General features: G+C 44.5%; 1 protein-coding gene across 6 annotated transcripts in view; it reads right to left on the minus strand.

Annotated features, from left to right (window-relative positions):
• Nucleotides 1-14,881, minus strand: part of EHBP1 (EH domain binding protein 1) — a 2,232,712-nt gene that overhangs the window by 243,024 nt on the left and 1,974,807 nt on the right. For all 6 annotated transcript variants that reach the window (XM_078649460.1, XM_078649459.1, XM_078649456.1 and 3 more), the window contains one exon: nucleotides 9,082-9,155. In XM_078649460.1, the coding sequence (XP_078505586.1) occupies nucleotides 9,082-9,155 (74 nt within the window). The remainder of the gene's footprint in view (nucleotides 1-9,081; nucleotides 9,156-14,881) is intronic.

A 14,881-nucleotide genomic window follows, 5' to 3' on the forward strand; every position in this document is an offset into this window, starting at 1 on the left:
TATCCTCCAAACACTATCCAATACCTTATACCTTTTCTTGTTGTAGTAACGTCGTTCTGTTTTATGTAGCAGAAGCCCAAACGCTTCCTTTCCCACTAATAGTTCAAAAATAGAAGGCGGGTAAATATTCCCAGGCATACTATGCGTTACGTCTGTAATAGTATCCAGAAGTATCGCCATCTGACTGAAAAGGCAGGCCACCAGATAAAATCGGATATTAGGAACCCCTAGTCCACCTCTTTCTTGCGGTAGACACAAATATTTAAGAGATCTTCTTGTTTTCCCGTAATGCCAAATACATTTTACAAAAACTGATTGGATAGATTTAAGCACATTTTTACCTGCCATAAACGGGATTGCACGGAAGAAATATAATACTTTCGGAAGCATTGTCATTTTAATCACATTTGCTCTCCTGATTATGGACAAATGAATGGAGTCTATTCTTTTTAGCTCAGATGACATTGAGTCGATCAATGGGTCGAAGTTTCTTTAATAATAGACTCCATAGAGGGGCTTACCCTAACTCCGAGATAAACTGCTGAGTCAGTATATCTACCGTCCAATCTAGCAATGCTGCCGGAGCATATTATTTGTGTCTTATTTTCATTCAGAAGATACCCCGAATGTTGCCCAAACTTAGTAGTTATTATCCTTAGTACTCGTATAGCCGCTTCCGGTTCCGGGGTCATTATCGCCAGATCATCGGCATATGCGAGCACTTTAGTTTCAAATCCGTTCAACATTATCGGTTTGAGACCCTCATGCCCCAGAATCTTTCTAATTAATGGAACAATATAAAGGGCGAATAAGATTGGGGAGCAGGGGCACCCTTGACGCGTCCCCCGAGAGATGTAAATTATATCAGACCCTCCGCGCATTAACTGAATTCTAGCACATGGGTCCACGTACATTGCCTTGATTGCCTTTATTATCGCGGGGCCAAAGTCCCTCCGCTCCAATATCCCCCATAAATACATCCAGGTGACCCGGTTGAAGGCCTTTTCGGCATCGAGAAGGATCATGGCAATCCGTCCCCCCGTAACAGCATGCGCATCAAAAAGCATAATAGCTTGCCTTATATGATCTGTTGTCCCTCTACCCGGGATGAATCCATGCTGCCACGGGGAGACCAGACCGCCAATGACCCCTCCCAGCCGATTTGCCAGAACCTTTGCATAGATTTTGGTGTCTGTATTTATGAGGGATATCGGGCGATATGAGCCGGGGTCCTCCTTGGGCTTACCCTTCTTATGAAAGACAGCTATGTATGTCTCCTTCCAGGAATCTGGGACTACCCCTGACCAAACTATACCACAAAATAGATCTAATAGTATCGGGGCTAAAATTGTTGGAAGGCATTTATATACCTCAAGTGGGATATTATCCGGGCCTGTGGCTTTGCCTACAGCTAAATCCTCCAGCGCCTTTGTTATTTCAATCAATTCGTTCTTATTCTAGCTCCGCTTTCTCATGATCGGGAAGATTATGACCCAGATCTTTAGCAACCAAACTAGGGGGATCTACCCTCTCCTTTTCCTGATATAATTTTTGGTAAAAATCTTTAAACACCCTTCTAACGTCTTCTGCTTCCGTATATTCCTGATTAGTGAACGGAATTTAATCTATTGTATTTCTGCTAAATCCTTGCCTAATTCTTAATGCTAAAAGCTTTCCTGCCTGTTCCCCTGTCTCGTACATTTTGCCCCTCTGCCTCTGATGATCATCAGCACTTTTCTAAGCTGTTCCTTTATTTATTTAATAAAGGTAACAAGAATATTGTTTAGAGGAAATATATATGTAGGCGTCTCAACGAAGGTGACGAAAGAAAAACTATTTTGAGTAGATTAACCTCTTTTCATTCTTCAGATGCTATAAAAGGGACGTGCTTCAAATCTGGTATCAAGGGAAACTAATCCTAATTAGCTAACTTCAGTGGGTATAAAACTAGGGTTGCCTCTAAAACATGCATACTTATAAAAGTAGGGAATCACTTAATTTACAGTGCATAAAATTATCACATTCCATGACTCGTTGCCTTACTTAAAAAGGAAGGTGACTCTAAGGAAGGACCTCTGAAATGCAAGTGGTCAAAGATGAGATGCTTGGAGTTTGTCACATAAAAGAGGTTTCCAGAAGACAAATAATATTGTACGTTACAGCTGGGTATGACAAAAAAGTGCTTGTTGACGGGCTAGGGCTTCTCAAGGAATACCCAGGAGGCTGCAAAAGGGGTCCAATCTCCTGGCAGCAAAAAGAGAAGTAAACAGACCATGGTCCTTTCTACGCTTTCTTCTTGGCTCTCTTCTTCTGAGAAACATGTCCCAGGTGTTTATCACCCTTTAAAGTGCTTTTAGCTTAAATATGTTGGGTGAGTTGTGTTCAAATGCACAAAACTGTATAATTTTTGGGTACAACACTTGATACTGGTTCACCCACATGGCACTCCTCATTTTTCAAAGCAGGAGGCAAACCACTCCCTCTCCCAGCCCTCTCCAGTACTCATGGGTGTCCCCCAAGGGTCTGCCCTCTCTCCCATCCTTTTCAACCTCTTTTTGGAATCGCTCACTAATTCTCTAAATTACATGAACATTCCCTTCCACATGTACACTGACGACACACAACTTTATCTGAAAATATCATTCCTGGATAATATCATCTCTCTCAACTCTACCTTAACTTCTACTCAAAACTGGTTAACAACTGAGAACAATGTTAAACAGAATACCTCACATGCACTCAACACTGCCTAAGATTTAGCTATAACAATACTCCAAACAACCTATTAAAGACAATGCACAAAATAGAACACATTTGACAGGCCTATTCATCCAAAACAGTTTAGCTGCGCCATAGAGTTGACTTTCACCAAACTTCAAGCTGAACGTACTAACCTGCAATACAATTTATTCAGTTCTGGCCAGATGTATGACTACTCTGCACCATATATACAGAACACATTAGAGAGACCGCACAACAGCCTCATGAGCACAAAATGGCACCAAGGCCATATACCTAGCAAAGCAATGCCAGATGCCACTGCGACATCTCTATCCTCACACACCTCCACTTATAAGACCCACTTAGTCTAACTAGGCTTGAATATTCCTGACCCACACAAGCAAAGTATTGCATATATGACATAGAACTGGATAATAATGCCTATAAAACAAAAAGCACAGCAGTCTGAATAGGCAAGTCCCACTGGCGGGCTCTTACATCTCCCATTTGCACTGGAACACTGACGCTAACCAGAAGTCGCTTCCATCATCCACGGATTGGTTACAACTACTATTGGGTCATAACACGTGTGCTCAGAATTGGCAATTAGGGTAACATGATTCTCTGGGAAGGAGATGGGTGCAGAGTATAAGGCCCCAACAAAAGAGGGGGACTGTGGGCTATTAGAGAGGTCCAACATACATGCCCAGGCGAAACGTAATGAGAAAGGGTATGCAGTTCCTTGTATAAGAGGGATGAGGGGAAGGGAGAGGGGACTGGAAAGGTCCCTAACTACACACTGGTAGTATTAGTGAGAAAGGGGAGGGACTGGTAAGTCCTTCCTTTCGGAATGAGGGCCCTCACACACCCAGCCTGCTGGGTGTCATGCTTCATTATCGGGCATGCTCCTCATCGGGTCGGCACTGCAATCTCCGACGGGCACCCGCAAGGGCTCTTTGGCAGAGATCTTTTATTCCTTGCCGTATGGTGCAGTGGGTGTAAGGGGCCTTGGAAGTGTAGGAGTGCAAACGTGAAAATTAAAACAGGGAAATAAAAGTCAGGTAAATTAGAATTTAATAGTCCTGCCTGCCCCCTGATTAAAAATGGAGTTGGCGACTCACTGCAATAATGCTGCAGGGTGTTGCGGTCAGCCTTGTGTGGTTGACATGTATCTTGCCCGTTAAGTCAGGATGATCTAGCGTCAATTCCTCAGGAACTAGAAAAATAGTAACTCTACACTAAAAATTTGAAGGCATAGTGGAGTGCTAACCTATTTATAACTGTAAGTGGCACCAAGAGGTAAAGTACCTGCTGGTACAGCAGCCAATGTGAAATGAAAAACCAAAAAAATTGAAAGCAATTCAATATCAACGAACAACAGTACTGGTAAAACCCTGCCCTCATAGCACTCTTATACAAGGAACTGCATACCCTTTCTCAAAATGCAGAGTATAAGACCCTATGCTGGATATCATCCTTCTTTGCTCCACTCCCGGTCCGTCTCTCAATGACACGCAACCTATGAGAGCTGGGCACATCAACGCTGTTCTCTACTTTTTGTTACAGTCTCTGGAGAAGGAAAGCAGCTAAGAAATGGAAGCTATGAACTCGGACCACCTCGACTACTACCAGTCAATGAGAATGGAAGACCATAAATGAGGCCCAGAGTCTGAAAGCGCTACATGACCAAACAAATCTTTGAAATGTGCCGTCAGTCATCTAACTACCTTATTAGTTTGAGACTTTCCCCAATACTATTCTGTTAACTTGTTATATTAATTTGCAAAACACCACACCAACGTTTCCAGTGCACAGCTTATGTGTGTCAGGGGAAGCAGTTTTTCAAGTTTCTTTCCAATTAAACGTTCATAACGCACAAGTACGTAACTATTAACAATGTGTTTTCAACAAATATGTAGTCAAATTAAAATGTTATCTGGCAGAACCATTTTGTGATCAAGTTCTTCAAAACTTGTCAAAAGCTACGACCAAATACAAAACTACATTCCATGTTTCTTTTCACACAGGAATAAATTCTGTGAAAAGACACTGTAATTATGCCTTTAAGCAAAGAATGCACTCCTGTTCCTGGAAAGAAATAACTACTTGAAATGAACGCCTTTAAATTCAGCTTTGGGTGAAGAGAAATAATAGTTAAAAATAAAACATTTTGGCACCTTCTTCTCTTTTGTGCATTTAATGCAAAGCTGTGTGTATCACCTGTCACACACGGTTACCACTCACAGGCTGTGTATCTGGGAGGCTAGATCAAGGCTGCGACTGCTTTGTGGTTTCCCGAACAGCATGCCTATAGAAACGTAAACTGGGCGAAATCGGCTTAAGTGGTAAAGCTGAGCACGGCCACAAACTGCTGAATGCCGAGCGTCGGTGCTGAGCCCCGTGCAACTCTCACAGTGCCCTTTCATGCCTCCTAAACCCTTGTGGGCTTAATTGTTCCCTTTCGTTGACTTCACATTACTATTATTTCTATGATTAATGTGATCAGTGCTTTAGGAAAAGCCTTTCCGTATTGACATATAAACACATTCCCAGAAACGGCCCGAACTTGCCGCCCCTCGGCCGCGCTTTGATACAAAATTAACACTAGTTTTGTGGCGGGGCGCGCAGGCGAAGGGCGGCAGCCTCTTATCTTTAGTTCCAGTCAACTAGCAATCCTGAAAGAGTCCGCATCATCATCAGAGCAGGCCCCGCGATAGGATTCTGCCGCCGCACCTAATCAATCTATGCAATACGGCGGCTGGGCCGTGGAACAAAGTGAAAATAGATTTACAAATGGGGTTTGAGGGGATAAGCTCCTCCACCGGATTACATATTGATTTTAAATATAAAAAAGCTTATCATATAAACCATAACCACGAAAATAGTGAACCTATGCATAAATCCTTTTACAAGAGTGCACGCTCTAAACTCTAAACCAGGGATGAACCAAGATGTACAGAATACAGCGAAAGATCCGTTTATAGAGCAGAAAATGAGCGCACTCGTTCCAGAGGCCGCACCAGTGGTGTAAGCCCATCTTTTCGGTCAAGGCAATAAATACCATAGCGCTACCGAGAAGGGGTTGGACTTCTGGTTTACTCCTATGCACCATCCATCCAGCATGGACACACAACACAAAATCTAAACGAGTAAGTCTGTGGAACAAGGTTTGGATACTACAACCAGATGAGGTCTTGGTTGCATCCTATACACAGGTTATATGGCCGCACGCATTCTCATATGAATCTCTCTTTCTGATGGTCTGTCGGCAGAGTTATCTATAGAGAGATTCAAGTGTAGTCTTTCTGAAATCTACCAGGATTTTGCAATCTTGCCCTCCACGCTGGTGCTAAATGGCAAAGAAAGCAATTCTTTCTTTCAACCTACACTGGTAGACTACTAGGGTCGCTGTTACGTGTATCTGCAGTGCAAAAAGCTCTTTGATCTAACGAGTATCAATTTAGTAGCTGGCTAAGCGATGACTATGTTCACTAAATAGTATACTGGTCAACTTAAAGCTAGAAAAAATTCTGACACACATGGCTGAAGCTGAAACACATGGCCAACGTCATACCCCGCCATTATCTGTCAGTCAGCAGATCTTCTACCCTTCACTAGTCTGCTTTGTCAACAAAACGATTTCTGGTGAGCATAGTCAAACGCAAAAGACTATTAATTATAACGTACATAACAACCATCAAATATTCTCTGTCTAAATACTGGAAACATAAAAATGGATAATTGGTTAACATATAAAATCATAAAGTTCCAAGGCCCTACTAATGATAGATGTGAATGTTACTAATGCTGATAACATAACAAGTCTGACCTCTGGGACATATTGGCTTTGCCAATGGTTGTTAGACGTGTTGTCCAGCATCCTCGATGCTGTGAAGCATGGCTAAAGAATTCTAAAAATAGCCCTTTTTGTACTTACTGATCCAAGTTGGGTAGAGTCAGTCATACGCCAACAAGCGCATGGCAGGTGACTTGTGACTGCTTCTCTCCCAGCATGCACAGCCTTCTCGAAGCCACAGGCCCACCCTGAACAGGCCGCTTTAACTGTGACCCAGCCGGCCCCTGGTCGTACTCTTACCAGATAACTGTATGCAGCTGATGAGATGAGGGTTCACACTGCGGAGGTAGTAGGTGCAAATGTGTTGCATGTAATTTATTACATCTCAGAGGAGACGTTATTTTTTTTACTACTGGACTCGTTCAGCTGTGGATACTACCAACAGTTGGTTTTTTTTAACAATGTGCATTAACATCATAATAAAAAAAGGCAGACGTTATATGACAACACAGACTTTTCTTGCTGGGGAAATGAAATTGCACAAATACATTTTATGCCTCTGCAAAAACTATAATAACCTAAAGTGCGAGCTGCTAAAACATGGTTCCAATCATTAGTCTATAAAAACCGTATATCCATGGATAAAGATCACATACATGTGATCCTCCCCAGAACAAATCTGCATACCCAATGGCAGCACCAGTCATATAAATAAAGTGCATAGGAATCGAAAGTGCACCGTACAGGAGGTAAACAATAATTCAAATTTTATGTAGGGCTGGATGGAGATATATGTATACACACACATAAATATATATATACATATACATATATATATATTTTTTCTTCTTACAGTGTTATTTCTTAACCTAACCCAGACAATAAGAAATGCAGCATTTAGAGCAATAAAGGGCATAATTTCATATCAGTTTGCATTACCAGACAAAAAGTGCATCATATACCCTTGTTATTGACATACATTACTAATGGTTCCCAGACAGCTGTATGCCTGGTTAAGGCACTGATCAGCCTAGCATCTGCCTCCTCTAAGGCCGAGGTACTCTTAAGTTTCTCAAGCCCGCTCTTAACCGTAGGAACCTTAGTTGACCTGCAGTATTGAAGAATCAAGGACTGAGTAACGGATAAGGCGAAGGTAGAAAATATTCGGATTCTGAGGAGCAGGGGATATGTAAATTAAAACTGCCAAGACCTCAAGCATAAACGAAATCTGTAAACATTCACCCAGGATGAGAAATACATCCTGCCAAATGCCAACCAGATTGCGGCACACAAAAAAACTGTGCGGAGTCAGTCCGCTTTAGCCTGCTGTAAGCATCTAAACACTGGTTCAAGATGTTCACAAATATTTTATGGATAGCAAATAGGGTATATTAGGCCATTCACCTCGAGAAGAATCCCATTCTTCCAGTTCAATGCCATGGTCAAAATTCCATCCAGCTGAACAGAAATGTAACTGTAAAATACTGTCCTTTTCACATTCATCTGAAATTGCCATTGTAGAGGCCGCAACACTGGCGATTATCAGGAAGTCACAGGGCTGCCTCTGCTTTCTCTCCTCCAAACTTAGGCTTCTACCAAAGTCTCCAAACTAATTACAATTGATTTCTTATGGATCAGGTACCTTATCAGGTGAAGAAAGAAATTACCATGGGCAGTCAAAGGGCTCGAGGTCAATGTAGAATAGCAAAATCAATTTGCATTGATTAGAGAAAAGGTCCGTTCTACAGCGCCTAGCGGATTAACTTTTAAGTTGACATCTTTGAACTGTAAGTCAGCGTTTGCAACAGAGAGGTCTTAACAGGATGGCCTTCGAAAAACACTTAAGCTATTTGGAATTGTTCTTAAAATGAAAGCACTGTTAAAGCTATCTGGATATTTACTTATATTATGATTCATCCCGGATTATTCCGCAGTTCACTTGAAGGAAGAATAGAAGGGATAAGCAGGATTTCCCTTACACCCCTCTGTCATTCACCTCATAAGAGAATACAAACCGCAGCTGCAAGAGAAGGTACCTTTGGGAGAACACAAGCCACTGGCGGCAAAAGGCCATAGTAGGGAGACAGGCAGTAAGGGAGTGTGCAGATTTGTTTACAAAGGACAATTAATGCAGTCATTTTACAGGGGCGCCAGCCTGGAAGCTCAAACAATCAAACATACCCTCTGCACTCACTTTTCGAATACCATGCTGAATAAGCAAGAAGGGGCAATACGACTGCGGATGGAGTGAATCTCTTTCCCCTACTATTACTCTGCAAATATTCCTGCAAATTACTAAAACATCGCCCACGGAAAGTCAAATCTGAATTAATATTACGTCTGAAATCTCACTACACAAAGTCAAACCATCATTGTCCTTAAAGAAACAGTACATCGGTAGAGACAGTAACTAAAGTGCGTCACCGAGCAAGTTAACGGTGGCCTTTAACATGATTACTATATCTCGGGGTGGAAAACGTGCTTTGCATACATTGGCAACACCTTGAGCGAAAAATGCTAATTTTGTCTGTCGAGCAGCGCAGCCTCGTATGCAAACATCTTACCTTCTATGGCAAGCATCGCCCGCAACTCCCGGTTCAGCAGCTCGTACCTCCGTTCCAGGTCGTGCTCCTTTTCCCTGGGCAAGTTGGAAAAGTTCATCAATATGTTAATTGCTAAATCATTAAACACTTTCAAGCACCTTTTACACACATTGATTCGGGGGAGTCATAACGGACTTTTCTGCTTCACATTAAGCTACTGCGCACAAATGATACACAGACCTTTGAGCAGGTGGCACTCACGAGCGTCAGCACGCGCCATCCCAAGGGCCATTCAGACTGAACTGATATTTAATCCAACTGAGCATGTACACTTAAGCAGGCGTTGTGAGCATATAAGAAGTTTACATAAAGAGAGGCCCTGACCACGTGGCAAAGTCGTGCAGCATGTACACGTGCAGTCCGGTGTCCGGACTATTGTAAATGGGTCATAAGAGCAAGGGGGAGTGTGTACAGTCAGGGACCCCCACCCCACCAATACTATGTCAACTAAATGTGATTTCTCGACAAAAAAGAGAACACGCCCCACTATCAGAGTAACAAGAAGAACGTGTACATACTTTTCTGTACACTAGGCGGCAGGGCTTTAAGTGGGATTAAAAAACGGGGGGCGCTCTCAAAGAGGCGTGGCCACTGGCCAATGTAATTAAGGGCTTAAAAACAGGTAAAATAAAAATCGGTCTTTAGCATAGTGGGCCACCTGACTGGTATTTTGCAGTTTCCGTTATTAAATCCAGATATATGATACAACATGTAACATTATACCTACAACAAATCAGGATTATTAGCTTTGTAAATGGTTGTTAGTTGCATATGATAAATAAGCAGCAACTATGCCTTGTATTTATTATTGACAAAGCTTTCACTTAAAGACCTGGTGACATCACGACAATGTGTTGCTGTTCCTGAGGTTTCAAAATCTCATCTCATCATGCCCATTGCGTAGTTTAACGCTCTGTCATTCCACTTTACTTAGTGGTACTTATTTAGTTCCCATGCTACCTATCACCTGTAATGTGCATAGCAACGCCTCAGTAAGACACAAACACAGAAAGTCATGCACTGCTATTCAAACAGCCCGCCTTGCCCCCGGGCCCTTTTTAGGTGTCGCCTACACAGCGCGCATGAGCTGCATAGGACAGGACCTTTTGGAACCGATCAGCATTTTTGCAAAAAACATGCACGTTTTGCATTGCTTTCTATTGCAACGCATGCATGTTTGGTATTTCCCTTGCGGGAGCGAGCTTTGGCGCCATCTGTTTGTAATTATCTTGAAAACAGATGGTGCCCCAGCTCGCTCCTGCAAGGGAAACGCTGTGTGTCTGGTCCACCCCGTCTTCTCCGTACACACCCTGATCCTTGTTTTATTTTTAGCGGCGTAAATCTTCAATACGGCTGGCTCAAAGTTTGTTTACCACACATGGCCTTGCACACGATAGGCATTGACAGCAGAATAATGTACAGTGCACAACGGAAGTCTGCACTATCTCTGAGACATGGAAAATCGTGCTCCATAAAACTTCGGAATCCAAAAAAATAACAAACAAACACCTTCCTTTCACTTTTGCTACAACAGTAATTTGATCCTTGGTGGATAACAAACTTCTGTTACACTGAAAATGATTCTCTCCCACAGTATGTACAACTAACAATCGGACCCACGGAACTACCGGAGGCTTGTGGAGTGAAGTTGTTGGTCTCTCAAAGGCTCTTGAGCTTCCCTGGAGTTAAGAGCAGACTTCATGGTCTCAGGCGCCACAACCTCTAGGTGAGAGCAGCCTCTGTTGTTTTGGAGGTGACTGTAGGAAGGTGGATATCTGACTATGGTTACCCCCAAACTTTTTGCCTGGTGTTTAGCTGGTTTTTGACATAGTTGGCCTGGGATCCCGCTATTCAGGGCCCCAGGCTAATTGCTCTCTCCTTAAAATGGACTCCATGTACCTTAGGTACATACGCAATTGGAATTGGCTCACCTTATTGGCCCCTGTAACAGTGTACCCAGGTACCCAGGGCATAGGTGCTTCCAAGGCCTACCAGGGGCTGTAGCATGTATTATGCCACCCCTGGCCTGGCCTCCATATTTTGACACAACTGGCTGATCACTCAGCTGGGGTAAGTCGGTGTAACCACCCCTTACTTAGGTGTAGTATGCCTATACCTAACCTAAAATGGACACATATGTTCCTATCAGTCACTCCTATGGAAGGTCTCATCAATCCTGGAGGCAGAGTGCTTGGAAATATGTGAGATGGTGCTCTGGCATGAGCTGAGCCTGTCTGCAGCTTTCGGAACCATGTCCTTTAGCTGTTTCATGATATTGCCATACCATATACTCTTAAGTGCATTATGAACCTCGCGGTTAAATGCTATCTTGGGTTTGGCTTTATCAAAACATGTCGAGTAAGGTGTCATACGAATTGGAATACTACCCCCTCGCCAGTTCTGGCGACGGGGGTAGCATTCCACCCTTCTAGAGGGACACGACATGTACCTAGCCTGAACCCCGGTTAAAGTTAAACAGAGCCTTAGCATCACAAAATGGATGCTGCCACCACAGACACAAGTCTGACCTCCTGCTGCTGGGAGTCCTTCCAGCAAAGGGCAGCTTTGACAAAGGGTTTCCTGCCTGGGGAGGTGCTAGCACCACTCCAGACAGGATTTTGTGTATTGGGTAGGACAGGGCTGAATAGAATCAGACATGCCTGGGGCATACAAGGTGTCCCTGTGCATAGGCCAGTTCAAACCGGTGCTGGGGCTTTCCAGCCCCAGTCCTGGCGTGAAACTGGACAAAGGAAAGGGGGTGTAACCACCCCCCTTCCTGGTTCCACCCAGAGGAGGGACCTAGTAGGTGATCCGGCCCCCCAGATTCGAATAAGAGTGGGAGCTGTGTCCTGAGACTTCAGATCATCCTGAATCAACTTGAAATACAGAAGAAGACTGGACTTCAACATTCTGCTGCACAGAAGACGGAAGAGAATCTCCCTTGTGGCCAAGGAGTGACCACCCTGTGAACACAGGCACCAACCAGCAACTCGACGTCTGCTTTGCCTCCCGCCGGAGCCCGAGCCCAGAGCCTGACAAGACCCAGACTCCCAGACTTCTCACCGCCCGATCCACAGTCCCTGCAAAGAAGGGACCCGTGGAGGCACCGAGAGACGTGGGACCGGACCTCTTGGAAGACCCCCGAAACGCTGACTGCGCAGCATCAGAGGCACCCTCGACGCTGTGCTTTGGGGTTTGAGAAGCCCCAACCTCGAGCAGCCCTTGCACCGAAGATCAGCCCCCCATCATCTCCACGATCTGCGTGGGGCCCTTTTGCACTGTGCCACTCGACGCGCCATCCCGTCCACTTGCCACGTGGCTAGCGGCCATCTTGGCGACGAAACCTTCAACTTACACTGCGGGTCTGGTTGCTCCAGACTTGCCCTCGCTCCTGTAAAAAGGAGCACCTGCTCTGACCTTGCTGGTTCGAGTAACAAGCCTTTTTCGATTCCTGCGTGGCTTGCATTAGCCAAGGCCTGTTTGCTCCAATCAAGTTGCCGACACCGCCAACAGCGAGAAGCCTGCGTGGGACAGCTCGTGACTGACTCCTGGACGTCTTCGACCCCTCGTGTCCACGTGGCTGCAGAGAGAAGCTACACCTCAACGCCTGTTTGCACCCGACATCGCCTGGTTCCACTCTGGTTCCACGGTAGTCACTGGCTAGTGACTTTGAACATTGTCCCCTCTGCTTTCAGGTCTTCACCTCGTCAGATCCACCCTTGGATCCACCGGAACTCTTCACATCGAGTCGCCTGCAGCATCTTCAGCTCCAAGCACCATCGACCTGCGTGACGAAACCCGACACTACTTTGACCCTATGCACCCGCTTCCTGTGGGTGAGGTAACTCAGCTCCGCCGGTGTTCCCACACTGGTACACACCTCTAGTGTCTGTGTCTAAAGTTTCATCCTTCTAGGTCACTCGGAAGGTTCCTTTTTAACTAACTTTGTAACTTTTACGCACCATTGACATTGCATTGGTAAAGCGTGCACTTTCCGCACTGCACCCGAGTCCCGCGGGCCTTTCCCGACTTCTTCACTGCTAGTCCCGAACAGCTCCAGCGATTCCCCAGGCCCTAGGCCTCTTCACTTTCCCCATAATGGTTCTTATACCACTATTTTAGTATATGGTTTAGGTGGCCCCTAGGGCTCATCCATAATTGTGCAACTTTTGTGTATTTAAACTGTGTTTTGTTTTAACGCATTTGCTTCTGTGCTCATAAAGAGTATCAGGGTTATTTGTAGAAATAAATCTATATATATTTTCAATATATATCTGTGTGGTGTCCTTTCATTTGGTATTCAAGGGATTGTGTATGGTAAAACAGCTTGCTTCACATGCCTTTACAGAGTTTAGCCTAAGACTGCTTAGTCCATGCTACCCCTAGGATAGCTTGTCTATAAGGTTGACTTTACAACCTGCACCATAAGGGTTGCTTGGCATGGTACAAGGTGATCACTAGAACTAGTGAGCATCATATACCAGGCCAACTTCTCACAGTGACCCCCTGCACTGGATTGCAGTGAGCCTCAAGCCCTCCCGTCTGTGGGAGTTCTCGACTTAAGCTACCAGCAGTTCGAGAGGGAGGAGAGGCTATGGGTGGAAGCATAATACCACTGTGCCACATAAGTACAAAAAAAATAGAAAACATTTTTTACATTAAAATATTTTTTTAATGAGGTTGATAAGTTGTATATAATGTCGCCTTTGTTTTTATAAAGGTTACAAAAATGCTTAACACTTTTTATTATAACTTTTAAACATAATGCACATTAGCCACTATGCTCTACAACATAGCTAAAACTTCAGGATAAACACATAAGGTCCTAAAAGCGAGACCTATTGGCTACGCCAATGCTTGTTATTCACTTTCTACATCATTACGCCCGGCTGCGCCATGGCTCGGACGTACGCAGGTGCAGTCTGCCAACCCCCCCTCCAAGGTGTTACATAATGGGGCGTACCGGCTGCCACACTGCAACACTACATTCCTCCTTTTCCTTGACTGAAATTGAAACCATTTAAGTAAGATATGTTCCGTGATACGCTTGCTCCGTCTCTGGGCGGCCAACTTCATGCCCTTACTTTGATTACTTTCCAAGGTCTAGGCTCGAACAGTCGCCTAAATTTGCCACCAGGGTAGCGGTCTTTGATTAGAACTTTGTCTCCGGGCTGGAAAGTCCTTAGCCTAGCTCGCCTCTTCCTACTGGCACAGTTATTGAGTCGTTGCCTAAGGCTGAACTCTTACTGTTGTGGTTCCTGGTTCTCAACCGACTGAGGGTGGTGTGGGGTGGTGTCTGTAATAGAGAGACCCCAATGGTGGAGTGTGGCATGGCACAGTAGTCTTGCACAAACATGTAAATTGCATTCTCTATATTTTCCAGCCCTGCCTTTGCAATGTGGATCACATTCTTTAGAGTTTTTACAAATAGTTTTGCCTCCCTGGTGGCTGGGAGCCACATTGGCGTGATGCATCTGTGATGGGTATTCCGGGACCGGAGGTACTCTACCCATTTGCTGCTATTGAGGGGTCCATTGTCAGTACAGATTTTTCCTATTAGTCCATGAGCTGCCATGATCATTTCCATCTTTGGATTGACGTCTGTGGCGGAGGTAGAGGGTACTATTTCAATCTCAGGATTTTTGGAGAAATAGTTGATTACATTGAGCATTTAGATCCCATCTAGGAGTCTATCGAAATCAGAGCTAGCTCTTTACCATGGAAATCTTGGGCCTTCCTCTATGATTACGGGGGCTGGAGG

The sequence above is a fragment of the Lissotriton helveticus genome, chromosome 6, assembly GCF_964261635.1.
Source record: "Lissotriton helveticus chromosome 6, aLisHel1.1, whole genome shotgun sequence".
Lineage (NCBI taxonomy): Eukaryota > Metazoa > Chordata > Amphibia > Caudata > Salamandridae > Lissotriton > Lissotriton helveticus.